Consider the following 13084-nt stretch of genomic DNA (forward strand, 5'->3'; position numbering starts at 1 on the left):
GTCTCCAGGATCACACCCTGGGCTGAAGTCGGTGCTAAACTGCTGAGCCACCCAGGCTGCCCTGTGTTTAAATTTTTGGTACTAAAATGAGTATGAAGCGGACTTCCTCCAATTTCAGGATCACGGTTTTGTCTGTATGAGAACAAGGACTTTGAAATCAATTGCACCAAACCCCTACATCTTGGCACCGTCTTTTATGAGTGGTTAGACTGAGGCAAGGCAGTTGGGGTACAAGAAAGACCATGGGGCTGGGGACATTTACCCCACCTAAAGGGAGCAGCCTTCGAGCAGCCCCAGACAGGCTGGGCCAGAGGGAGCACAGCCCAGTGTGCTCAGACCTGCTGAGTTTCCAGACAAGCTAGAAATCCAGACTTTTACAGGAAATCTCCCACTTTTAAAATGTTGATGAATAATTCAGTTATTCTGTGCAGGCTCCAAACACTGTGTATGTCAGGCAACCTGGTTTCTGGTCACAAGGTGCTCACTACAGAAGGATTCTCAGAGAAGGGTCATAGAGAATAGAATCTGCCAGCATCCCTGCTCCTTGCAGTGAGAAAACAGCCAAAACGAGGGGATAAATTAGAAACACTGGTGTTTAGCCAGTCTTTTTTTGATTACATAATCCTAGAAAATTAAAGAAACAATGGGATCCCTGGGTGGCTCAGCGGTTTAGTGCCTGCCTTCAGCCCAGGGCATGATCCTGGAGTCCCAGGATCCAGTCCCACATCAGGCTTCCCACAGGGAGCCTGCTTCTCCCTCTGCCTGTGTCTCTGCCTCTCTCTGTCTCTCATGAATAAATAAATAAAATCTTAAAAAAAAATAAAGAAACAAGGTTCAGCTACCTTGCATCAGAAGCAAAGAAGAATTCCACTGCTTTATCGCCGACGGCATGAAGGCAGGTCGAGCTGTCCAGCCTCTTCATCCTTGTTTTACAGATATTCTTCACATTCTCAAAATTGCCTAGCAAGTGAAGGAAAGAATCTCCAGTCCCATTAAACTATTTTGTTTGAATAACACGAAGCAAAGCTCCAGCTTCCCCTTTGAATATGTGTGGGAGAAATTTGCAATTTTTAGCTTTGGCTGCATCAGCCAAATTGTGCAAATGATCCCCAAATAGCACAGTACCACTGCAAGAGCATTTAAATGGCTGCAAACAAAACAAAACCAAATCACTACTCATCCAAGAGCGGGGACGCCTTTATATAACGGAGCTGCATGCCTTTCCCTGGACTTGTGAGGTTTTTTTAAAATATCCATAATACAAAGCTTTTACAAAAAATGAAGCAAAGTCTCAGTTATTCAAAAACCGTTCCAACCTGGAGCCATGTACAGGCTGGCCCCAGTAGAGTGAGGACATCCTGTCTCCGAAGGGGGCTGGCTGCACCAGAGCCCCGTTCAGGTCCTTCTCGAAAAACTTACGTGTCCTATACAAGATAGGAATCTGTTCCGTGGAGAGTTTGTATTTGCTCCGCACTCCAATGAGCAGGGGGCTGCCTCTTCTGTAGAGACAAGAAAGAGTCCGGTTACTCATTGCCTTGCCACCCTGGGCAGGGCTGGATGGCCTCCAGGCTCTCAGGATGGGCACCCGCATCCAACCCTCCCCCCAGGGGAAGGGGTCCTATTGAGATGCCACAGATAGAGTCCTTGGCCACAGGAAGATGCTCCCAGAGCTTGAAGCAGGGACCAACAGGCTAGCGGGAGAATTTCAGTTTGTTTTCATGGTGCCACCCATTTGCCCAGTGAATCCCCAGAGTTAGATCACAGAGGCTGAGACTTTCAGTAGTCCATGGCAGCATACTGGAACATTTGGCGTCCCCAGGGGCCTCCATTTGCTGCCATCTCCAAAGGAGGAGTCCTTGAGACTCTGCCCAAAGATTCTCTCCCTGCCTCCATGCCTTTTGCCTAACTCAGTTGTTCTCTAGCTTTGGGGGCATTAAAATGACTGGCTCTGGGTCTGCTCAACCTGGTGAGCCACTTAACGTGCTTTCAAGGGTGGTTTTGTCTGTCTGGGTGACTGCAGTGACCTGTCTGCATGAGGTGGACCCCATTGCAAAGCGGACAGTGATTTTCACAAGGCAAAGCCTTGGGGAGTTCCTGCAGCTGACCTAAGTGAGCACCTGCAACTAGAGTTTTTATTCCCAGCCCCCTCTCTGGCTTCTCCAAGTGAGGGGACAAAGTCTATGGCCTTGAAGAAGGTGCTCTGAGCACCTGGAATATTTTGGACAACTTTTTTTTTTTTTTTTTTTTATGATAGTCACAGAGAGAGAGAGAGAGAGAGAGGCAAAGACAGGCAGAGGGAGAAGCAGGCTCCATGCACCAGGAGCCTGATGTGGGATTGGATCCCAGGTCTCCAGGATCGCGCCCTGGGCCAAAGGCAGGCGCCAAACCACTGCGCCACCCAGGGATCCCTGCACAACTTTTATTGTATCTAAAGCAAAGAGGTGGGGGCGTCTGACTCTTGGTTTCAGTTCAGGTCATGATCTCAGAGTCATGAGATCAAGCCCCGAGTTGGGCTCTGTGCTCAGAGTGGAGTCTGCTTGAAATTCTCTCTCCCTCTCTCTAAAATAAATAAAGAAATCTAAAGCAAAGAGGAGATGTGGTTCTGAGTCCAGTGGGGATCCAGCTTAAACAGCCTTTTTAATACTGACAATGAGAAGATACTGTGGTTATCTAACTTTCTTGGCAAACGTCCCCCCCAAATTTTATTGTAGATTGAGGTCTATGTTTTCTCTAAGCCTTGCCACAGATAATGCTCCCAAGACAACCCAAAGATTGCTCTGGGCATTACAAAGCCACTAGTTATAGTCAATTTAGAAAAAAATTTATAGCTTCTTCACACTGCTGCCTTCTTTGTTTACATTTCAAATGGTTAATCCCATGATAATACCAGATTTTAAAAGGGCTTTCTATTTTTCTTAACGACTCTATTTATTTATTCATGAGAGATACAGAGAGAGAGAGAGAGAGGCAGAGACACAGGCAGAGGTAGAAGCAGGCTCCATGCAGGGAGCCCGATGTGGGACTCGATCCCGGGTCTCCAGGATCAGGCACTGGGCTGAAGGCGGTGCTAAACCACTGAGCCACCAGGCCTGCCCTAAAAGGGGTTTCCAAATTTGAGAGGGACCCAGTGGTCTTTTACAATTCTACGATTGAAGGAGCTCGATGCTGGATAGTAAATTAGTTCCTCTCCTAGGAAAACATTGAATCATGACACATTCGCATCATTTCCTGCCTAGAGAATCTGGCAGTCTGCAGGGGCTGCCTCATCGTCTCTATTGGTTGCCCAGGGCCCCGGGTGCCTTCTCAGTGGCTTCCCCCAAACTTCAGAATGAAGCCTGCAGCCTGCTGTACCCCTGCGACCTCAGAGAGCTGGGCCTCTGCCTCATCCTCACTCCCCACCTCCCCTGAAGCTGGAGGGAAAATGTGTACAAGACCCTGCTCACAGCTGTCTCCCTTTCCTGTGCCCAGCACACAGCAGGAGGCAGTGAGCACACGCTGGCCCTGGGAGAGAAGAAAGTTCCCCACCTCCAGACTTCCTGACCTGCCTGCAGATCCCTGAAGTGCTGAGCTCACTCTGCACCCCTTGCTTTTGCTACGCTGGTCCTTCTGCCTGACTCCCCTTGGCTGACACCTGTTCCTCCTCATGCCCCTACTGCGTTACCCCCCAGCCCCGAATGTGGAGCATCAATACCTTCCGCCCCCTGCTGTGCTGCTGTCCAGTCCTTAAGGGCAGGACCGGGCTAGGGGTTACTAGGTCCCCCAGGGCCCAGCGTAGAGTAACAAATTTTGGGTGGATGAATAAACTAGCTGTTCCTAGTTTCATGTTCAAAATTCTGTATGCTTTCTCTAAAGAGAATCTCCAAAATTGACCTGCAACCTGGATATGCCCCTCACTATAAAATTTTATTTTATTTTATGAGTTTATCTGAGATTAAGAGAGTGAAAGAAAGATGGAGAGCACAAGTGGGGGAGGGGCAGAGGAAGAAGCAGACTCTGCTGATCAGGGAGCTGGATGGATGTTCAGATGTTCAGTTTGTGATCATGACCTGAGTGAAAGTAGATGCTTTCCCGACTGAGCCACCCAGGTGCCCCCTAAAATTTTATTTTTTTAGTTTGCATTTGTTGTCAACTTCTGAAAATATGGAGATTTCAAATAAATATCCAACTTTCTGGTTTCTCTTTTAAGAATCAGTAGCTCTGGCCACAGAGATGGTGGGGTACACAAGCCCCATCTATCCCTTAGAGGGTAACTTCCAGCTTGCCAGACACCCTACTTCTCCCCTGGACCTCAATCTAAACAATTTTATTTTATTTATTTATTCTTGAAATGTCAATGTATTGTGCCTCACCTGGTGGCAACAGCTTCTCCCGGGTAGTGGATGCTCTTGAAAACCAAAGCAAATGCGCCCTCCTGCAAACACAGCAAACAAGGGTGAGGAACAACATGCTCTAGCCCGGACAGCCCGGCCCACTGCCCCAGACAGGGGCCACTGTCACAGTGGGTGGGTCCTGGGGTCACTTCTTCAAGGGGCTGAACGCAGGACAGCTCATTCAGGGCGATGGCAGGAGGAGAAAGTGAAATAGGACTACATTGAAGAACCAAAGACCAGAACTTGTGGATTTCATGGTACTCGACGGAAACCACCCCTGCCCAAGCCCACAAGGAGTGATTCCCAGCTCTGTGACCATATGGGTGGATGGGTGCAGTTAGAGCCTCAGGAAATGACAACTGGGGCTGGGGGTCCTGCCTGGGGCCTCCGGGATGGTACCTACTCAGGGAGCAGTTATGAGAATGAAAATTCATGACACATGGTACAGCCTGGGTTTAAACCCTGTAACTGGCAATCACCGTGTGCCTTGTGGTGAACAGAAATGAGAATAGTCCTACCTTCTATGCCTGCTATGAGCTCATGCGCTTAAAGTACTTAGAACAGTGGCTGCCATCTGGAAAACCCAATAGAGGCATGGGTTGTTTTCAGTGTGATTATTTCTTTAGCAATGACTGTCGTTCGTTCTCTGTGCTTCAGCTTGTTGCACTGTGCAAACCAGAACAAATCTAGTTCTCCTAACTCAAGACTTCAAGTGCTATATTGAAATCCTTGACGCAAAATTCTCTATGTTCTGACCATTTTGTACTAATTTGCCACAACCCTAATAGACTTGGGTTATGTACCACGAGCTATAAATATGGATCTCCACCTGAAATGCCCCATTTTTTTTGATTCCTGGACAGACCCAAGACCCCGTGTTGCCAGTGCGCATTGGCCAGATTGCTGACTCACACAGGTAGAGGGACCCAGAGTAGTGTCCCCAGGCCTTTCCAACTACCCAAAAATGAAGAGGCTTCAGGAAGATCCTGAGGATCCTGATCTTCATCCTGCTGGTTCTGGCAACAAGATGTCGCTCTGAAGAGAAAAACACTTCCCATTCTCTGTCTTATGAGAACTCACTGAAATTTACAAGTGTCGTCACTGTGGAGGTAGCTCCAAAATTGAAAATTACAGATGGAAATGAGGAAATACTGTTCTGCAAAACCAAATCGGTCTACTGTAAACCACACAGTACAGTACACTATGCATTTCATACAGGACAGGCTCTTATTTATAAGTGTCTTCTGAGTTATGACCCCCCAAAAACAGGAGTTATAGGGCAAAGGGTTTCACGCTAGATTTATTTCTTAAAAAGGCTCTTAAAACACCAAAGGGTGATAGATTTTAAACCACAGTGTTGTGCCTGCAGCAGCCTCTGACACTGGATGTTCCAGATCCTCGGCCCCAAACACTGTCTCCAGGCTACCCCCATCTCAGATGCCTAGGAGGAGGTACTCTGAAAAGTCAGGACACCTCTCCTCCTCCCTGTACATCTTGCAGATGGCCTGGGTCTGCTCTGCCTGCTCTTCGTGGACAATCTCCCCAGCATGTGCCCCTTCTCGAGGCTTAGTGTTATGGGTCCAGCCCTCTGGGACACCACTGGCCTCTGTCTCTCCTAAATCAGCACACAGACCTGATCTGATGGCTCCTATCACAAAAACACAGTCCTTCCTCAGAACCACAAGCCTCTGCTTCCACTGGGCCATTTCTCAACACTCTTTAATCAAGCTTCTCAAAAGTCCACACGTGCTGTCTCTACTTCCTCTTCTTCCCCACTCTGCTCAGTAAGGACACGTGGTAAACAATCACTTCACTGGAACAGGAGGGAAGGCTACAGTTCGGAGTCTCCCACATCAGTTCAACGGACCCCTGGGTATGTAATTAACGGCACATGAAACACAAGTGACAGATGACAAAGGACCCACCACAACTGAGTCCTGCACGTGAGAGCCACAGATGGGAGGTTCTGACCACAGTTTCAGGCGGTTGAAATGATGCCAGGCACTCCCCACTTGGTGTTCATTACCAAAACCTCAGGACTTCTCTCAATTCTCCACAATATGACATCTTAAGGACAGACACTGTAGACTAACCGTTTCTAATCCTTAGGTGCTTTGCACATATTTGCATCATAGACGCTATTGAAGAGTGAAGGTACAGAGTTGCTTTATTGACACCAGGTGGAACCAGGAACTCACCAACTGCTGAATGACTCTTTCGACCAGTGTTGAAAATGTAATGTCCTCAGTTTCTCTGTTGTCAAACACATACTTAATCAGCTTGGCGATGGTCTCGGTATCTGTTTCTGACTCAAACTCGTAGCCTTTGCTTTCCTGGAATATTTCGCGGGACCAAGGATCAGAAAAGATCATTGCGCAACAGAGCCTGGCCAGCTCCCCTCCTTTCTTATGACCCACCCACCCTCACATGACTTAAGAACAAGGAAAGCGAGGATGAGAACTGTCTGCCTGAATCACACAGCCCAACACAGCTGAGTCATTCCAGTATTCCCTGAGATCATCCCTCCTCAGAAGCCTGTCCTTGCTGTTAATCTGGACTTTGCAAAACAGCAGCCGTCAAAATGATCAAATATGTTGAGTCAAATCCACCCACGTCCCAGTCAGCACCACAACCTTGTCATACATCAGACACTGGCCATCTGCATTCCCACCCCACATTCCATTTGGTGTATGAGTGGATATGCTTATGTAATGCAGATACTTTAATAAAAGAAAGTTCAAGTTCTTTTGATTCTGTGAATCTGCAGTGGCACTTGATGTACATGCAAATGCCCTGCTATCTTCTCCAGCAAGTTGAGGGGAGGTGGCTGAGCTGGGAGGAAGTACACCCGATGCTTGGAGATGTCACTGAGAGTAGGTCTCCCTCAGTTCCTGTCTCCCGGAGGCAAATGAGCAGGTTGGAAAGCTTCTGGGGAAGATCACTTGAGTTACATGTTAACCCAAGGCAAGTATCTTACCAGAAACTTCCTCAGGTCTTTGTAATTTGTGATGATCCCATTATGGATGACCACGAATTCTGGAAGAAAAGTTGGGTGAAGACAGAAATGCCATGAGAAAGTGAAGTTCAAGTCAGCAGTGAAGGACACTGATTTGACATCTTGAAACTCTGCAAGCTCTGCTCCCACAGCATCTGCTATTTAGCAAACATCACTTATACAGATGAGAGCTGACGTCTACCATCTACTACGACTACAATCTAAACCCAAGGAAATACACAGTTCTCTTTGGATAGAAAGCACCTGCCAGCCAGACCACGCACAGAGCTCTGGCTGGTGCCCTACAGTATTGTCAAACACACTTTGGTATTTATGTCAAATGGGGGAGGATGAACCCTTCATTATTTAGAATGAAGATGCTTTGTTTGACCCACATTGCATTATAAAAAGATTTAAGTTTAAAATTTTTGAATTTTCACTTAAAAATCCTGATTTTTTCTCACGGCCCCTGGGTGGCTCAGTGGGTTAAGTGTCTGCCTTCGGTTCAGGTCATGGTCCCAAGGGTCCTGGGATGGAGCCCCACGTTGGGCTCCCTGCTCAACAGAGCATCTGCCTCTCGATCTCCCTCTCCCCACACCCCGCCCCCACACATGCTTTCTCTTTCTCTAAGAAATAAATAAAATCTATTTTAAAAAATCCTGATTTTCTCATGGGAGGAAGAATTCCCAGAAATTCTGGTGTCTCCAGGCTCAGCCACATTCCTGTGTGGCCATGAACACTTCTCTTTGCAGGTCTGCCCGCTGCAGCTTCTCCAGCCTTCCAGAGCACCAGCAGCAAACCCTGCTCAGGTCAGGCTACTCCCTGCACGAGGAACAGCCACCCCCACCCCCGCCCGCCAGCCCTGAGAGAGCAAGGATACATCAGCTTAGTCAACACTGCATTTTCTCAATAAGTAGCTGATAAATAACTCGAAGGTCTAATACCAGCATGAGAATTTTTCTGGGTAAGTAACTCCCACTCCTCCTGAGTTCAGATAATAGAAAGACCCTTTATTGTCCTTGAGAGTCAGTAATTCTACCAGGATGTGTCTACATATATTGTTCTGTGAAACTTTGGCTCCCCAATTCAAGTTTTTCTTCAGTACAGGCTGGTCCTTTATTCTTTATTCTTTTTCTTTATTTTTATCATAATTTCCTCTTTTATTTTTTTATAACCTATGGTTTACTTTGGGGAAGTCATGCAAAAACTTGGAGGGCTTGAATAGAAAAGCCACTTTCAGCAAGTGTGCTAGGCACAGCTGAACTCTAGTACAGCTTTACATGTATGGGGCTTTTTTGTCTTTTGTTTTTACTGTTTTATTTGTTCTGTTCTCTTCTCAGGGATACCCACCTGTTGGACTTCTATTAACTGCCACCATATCCATCCCCCTCTTATTTTTCACACCAACTCCAACACGGTTTCTTCAGATTATTTTCTTAACCCTGTCCCATTTTTTTTTCATTTCACTCAATTGTCTTAACTTCTCATCAGTAGTTTGTTTCCTAGAATCTGTGTTTTCTTTGTGAAAATTCTGAGTGAGTTTCTTGTGTAATGCTGTTGCTGGGTAGAACTCTTCCTCAAAAATACGCTCTTTGGTTAATCCCTGGTGAGTTGCTAAAGGAATTTTACAAATCTCTGCTTCCTTCTCATGTTGTTTTCAATTACTCATCCTGAGTCAGGGCAGGAATATTCAAGTCTGGGTGTGGGGGGATCTTCTTGGAGCCTCCCTGCTTGGGGGGACATGGAGTCATCATCTATGCTGAAGTGGGGGTTCACTGTGTCACCTGGGGTGGCAACATTTCAGGGTACGTGATCTTGGGACTCTGTTTGCTCCAGGGGCTAGCGTCTGTATCTGGCTTGGGATTTGGCTGGACATACATTCTGGGTCCTTAGCACCAGGGAGTCTGCTATCTGCCTCCTGGATATGGGGCACCTGTCCCAGTAGTGGATGTCCCATGGTTCTGGGCATGCACCAGATCCAAGGGTCAATCTCTAGCAAAAAAAAAACCCTCACTACCCAAGACTCTGACCAGCCCCTGTGTTATCCCAACTGTTCTGCCGAGCAGGGGGCAGAGAGCTCACCCTTCCAAATCAGGCATGATGAACCACCATTCACAGGGGTAAAGGACAGTGAGCAGGGAGGCACCAGTCTCTCCTGTGATGCTACTTGCATGACGATTAACTGCAGTGAGGTTGGCCAAGAGTTTAGCTGAGTGCTTCCCAGTAAGCACTCCTCAATTACTCAGAAACTCTGATGTATCTGATTTCTACTTTATTATGGAGCCGGGGATGTCTTGGGGTGGGAGTCCCAGCTGACTCCAAAGATCATTCTCTCTGCCAGAGACCCTCCCCCTTCATGCCCAGGTGTGGGTCACTGGGGGCTTCTGACCTGACCAGGCCTAACCTACAGTGGAGACCCACTAGGATCTCTAGACCTATCAGTCCTCCTACGAGAGTGGGTGGGGGCCTGAAGAACTATGGTGTGGAGAACTGTCCTGGAGGCCCAGGCATGCTATGTGGAGGAGCCGGGTGGGGAAACTGGGGAACCTGCAGTCCTCCAATGAGGGTCTGGAATCCTGCCTTGTAGCCTCAGATTGCCACCTGAACTCCAAGTTACTGTGAGCCCCGTCACCATACCTTTCAGTTTTTCAAGGGATGCCAGAAGTCCAGACTTTTAGGTATTATCATTCTCAGGTCTAAAAAAACATGTAGGGAACCAAGTGGAGGGCTCTGCTGCTTGGAGGGAGCCCCGGGCTGCCTGTTGCAGCCTCTGCGTCTCCAGATCTCAAGCCTTTGGCAGCCAAGGCCTCACTGCAAGGCCCAGGTTTGGAGCGGGCACTTCAGATGTTAACCAAGATCAGCACTGCCACTGGCCTTGGCTCAAGACCACCTACCCCTCCCTGAGGCACCCAGCCCTCCAGAACACTGCAGTCCCTTGTCGAGGAGAGAACAGTGCCCAGACTCTTCAACCCCTCATGCTGCCAGGTCCCATTCGGGTTGGGTCTCAAGGGCCAGTAGCCGGCCTGGGAAGCGTCACTGTTTTCCTGTGGCAGCCTGGAGGGTCAGCGCTGCCCAGGAGCCAGGCTGAGTTCACCTCCTGTTTTGGGCCTGGTGCCACCTGTTTGGGTCCTTGGGGAAGACAGGGCTGGGAGAGAAGCCAGCCGCTGGTGATGGGTGTGGCTCAACACTGGCACAGGTCAGGGCCCGGTGGAACCTTCAGGATGGGGAGCAGGGCCATAGGACCTACCGTTGCCCTTGTCTGAGCGTTGCGGATGGCTGTTGACAGCATTGGGGACCCCATGGGTGGCCCAGCGCGTGTGGGCAATGCCAAAGTGCGTCTCAAACTCCATCTTTAAGTCCATGCTGTCTTGTTCTAGATCAAAGAAAAATAAGCACTGACACAGGAGTCCCCTCAGCTAGGTCAGAAGCACATCCCACCTTCTACCACTGTGGTTTACTCAGTACTCATCAGTATCCTAACTCACTAACCAAGATGAGCTTACTTGAAAAAGAAAATTACAGAGCACTACTATAAATGGAAAAGCGCTATCATTTGCCAGAAAAAATAAAACATTAAAAAATTAAAAATGCTCATTCACCACCTCCTAAAAAAAAAAAAATCCACACCCTCAGAGACACAGTTTACAATGTGGGCTGAACCCTTCTTCTATTGATTCCCCTCGTTAAATTCCTATTCTTAGTCTTGCTGCAATAAAAGGTTTTAAACTGACGTGCCCCGCACTTACTGCTTTGACAGGGCCTGTGTTACACTTACTATAAAGTTCTTCATCAAGAGCTTTGACATTTCCTCTTTTCTTGACCAGCTGGATATGTCTTTCTTTGACTTCATTATTATGTCCATCGATGGCCACACCTGTGGTATACACATGATTTTTTTTTTTTTGGTTTTGGAATTTAAGTTTTGCCTTTGTTACAGGGTACAACCCCGGGTGAGGGCTACACAGCACTGTGGATTTATCGGTTCTCGTTCACCAGGCTTGTGGCCTGGAAGAGAACTAGACAGTGTTAAGGATGTCGACTCGGAAAAAAGAGGCTGTAGCAGTGCTCAACAGCCAGCAGGGAACGCATGCCTGGGCCTGGGCTGTGGTTGCCTGGCGGGGCTTCCAACTGGGGTGCAGCCCTGGAAGCCTGCCTGTGAGGGAGGCACCTCCAGGCCCACCAGTGAGGGCAGTAGGCTCACTGGAGGGCATCTGTCATGCTGTGCACTGTGCACTCTGCTGTGTTAGCTGGTATCCTCGCTGCATTAGTGTTCCTGCGATCCTTCACTTGACTTGCTCTCCATTAAGAATGAACAGAGATAGGGGCGCCTGGGTGGCTCAGCGGTTGAGCGTCTGCCTTGGGCTCAGGGCGCAATCCCAGGGTCCTGGGATCAAGTCCCACAGTGGGCTCCCCTAAGGAGCCTGTTTCCCTCTGCCCATGTCTCTGCCTCTCTCTCTGTATCTCTCATGAATATATAAATAAAATCTTTAAAAAAATGAATGGATATATAAAATCATCTGCCTCCCCCTTCTCCCTTAGGCTGCTTAATTAAAAATGGAAAGCAGACCAGATGTCTATAGGTCAAGTAGATGGAGAGTGAACTCTGAGGTTGTCAGAGTGTGCAGCCACCAAGAAAGAGCGTCAGGAAGAGTTTGAGACAACAGAAAATGTGGGAGAGAAATGAACACAGGATATAAAATTATAATTCTATCATGAAATCAGATAGAAAGAATAATATCTATTTGTGACATCTCACCACCCCTGAGCACCCCAGCAGATGCACAGCAGTGACCTGAACAGGGACACGAAGATATGGATGGGAGCACTTCCGGTGGAGATCTGCTTGCCCTGATTTCTTCTCCCTATTTGTCTCTAGTTGTCAAGTGAAACGAACAAGCGTCCTTGCATGCGGTGGCAGCCCGCAGGACCTACCTGCTGAGTCATAGCCTCTGTACTCAAGCCTCTGTAGGCCCTTAATGAGGGTTTCAAAAATCTCCTTCCTCGTCCGGGGGACTCTGTAGTTCATGTATGCGAAGATTCCTGTGAAAAGACGGGAGGCCACAGGTTTATCAATTGCTTGGTTGGTGTTTAGGAAAAAAAAGCTCCTGGGATGCTGGCACAGGTGACGAGGCTGGAGGGCTCTCTGGCCATGTGCACAGCCTTTCCCTGACATAACCCGACAGCCGTGCTCCCCTCCTGCTTTGAGAAGGACATGGCCCACAGCCTCATCCGTGACAAAAGGTCTCACAAGGCATGTGAAGAGCACATGCACACACTTTGGCCTTGCAATCCTACTGCAGAGAATTTCTCCTACAGCTGTACTTTCCAACAGGGCTTTCACTGTGGCGATATTTACAAAAGCAAAGATCAGCAAAACCACCTGGCCACCCAGGGGCATCTGGAAGTCCCTGCCTATTGGACTCCTTGATCCATACAGAACAGGCCTGGAGAGAGTCCTAAGGAGGTCACAGCAGCCTCTTACAGCAGGTGAGGACAGGGACTGGGGCCTTTACTCCTTTCTACTTATTGCCTTGAGCTTCAACATCCATGAACGCTACTTTTACAACAGCAAAAATAAAACCATCTCTTGGCCCCTGGAGAATCCCTATCTTCAAGGGAGATCTGCATACCAAGAAGATTTTATTTGGCTGCATTTTCTCTATTTGTATTTCAAAATAATAGTCTCCCAAATGGAAAGAAACCAGTCATCATGCTGGTT

The 13084-nt window shown here is 48.1% G+C and overlaps 1 protein-coding gene across 1 annotated transcript in view; it reads right to left on the reverse strand.

The window, feature by feature from the left end:
- GFPT2 (glutamine-fructose-6-phosphate transaminase 2) overlaps nt 1-13084 on the reverse strand; it is a 41762-nt gene that overhangs the window by 17749 nt on the left and 10929 nt on the right. The window contains exons 2-9 of the mRNA XM_025988563.2: nt 12298-12405; nt 11141-11239; nt 10613-10738; nt 7348-7406; nt 6569-6703; nt 4350-4411; nt 1420-1499; nt 843-960 (exon numbers count right to left, since the gene is read on the reverse strand). Of these exons, the coding sequence (XP_025844348.1) occupies nt 843-960; nt 1420-1499; nt 4350-4411; nt 6569-6703; nt 7348-7406; nt 10613-10738; nt 11141-11239; nt 12298-12405 (787 nt within the window). The remainder of the gene's footprint in view (nt 1-842; nt 961-1419; nt 1500-4349; nt 4412-6568; nt 6704-7347; nt 7407-10612; nt 10739-11140; nt 11240-12297; nt 12406-13084) is intronic.

This window comes from Vulpes vulpes, chromosome 12, assembly GCF_048418805.1.
Source record: "Vulpes vulpes isolate BD-2025 chromosome 12, VulVul3, whole genome shotgun sequence".
In the NCBI taxonomy this organism is placed as follows: Eukaryota; Metazoa; Chordata; class Mammalia; order Carnivora; family Canidae; genus Vulpes; species Vulpes vulpes.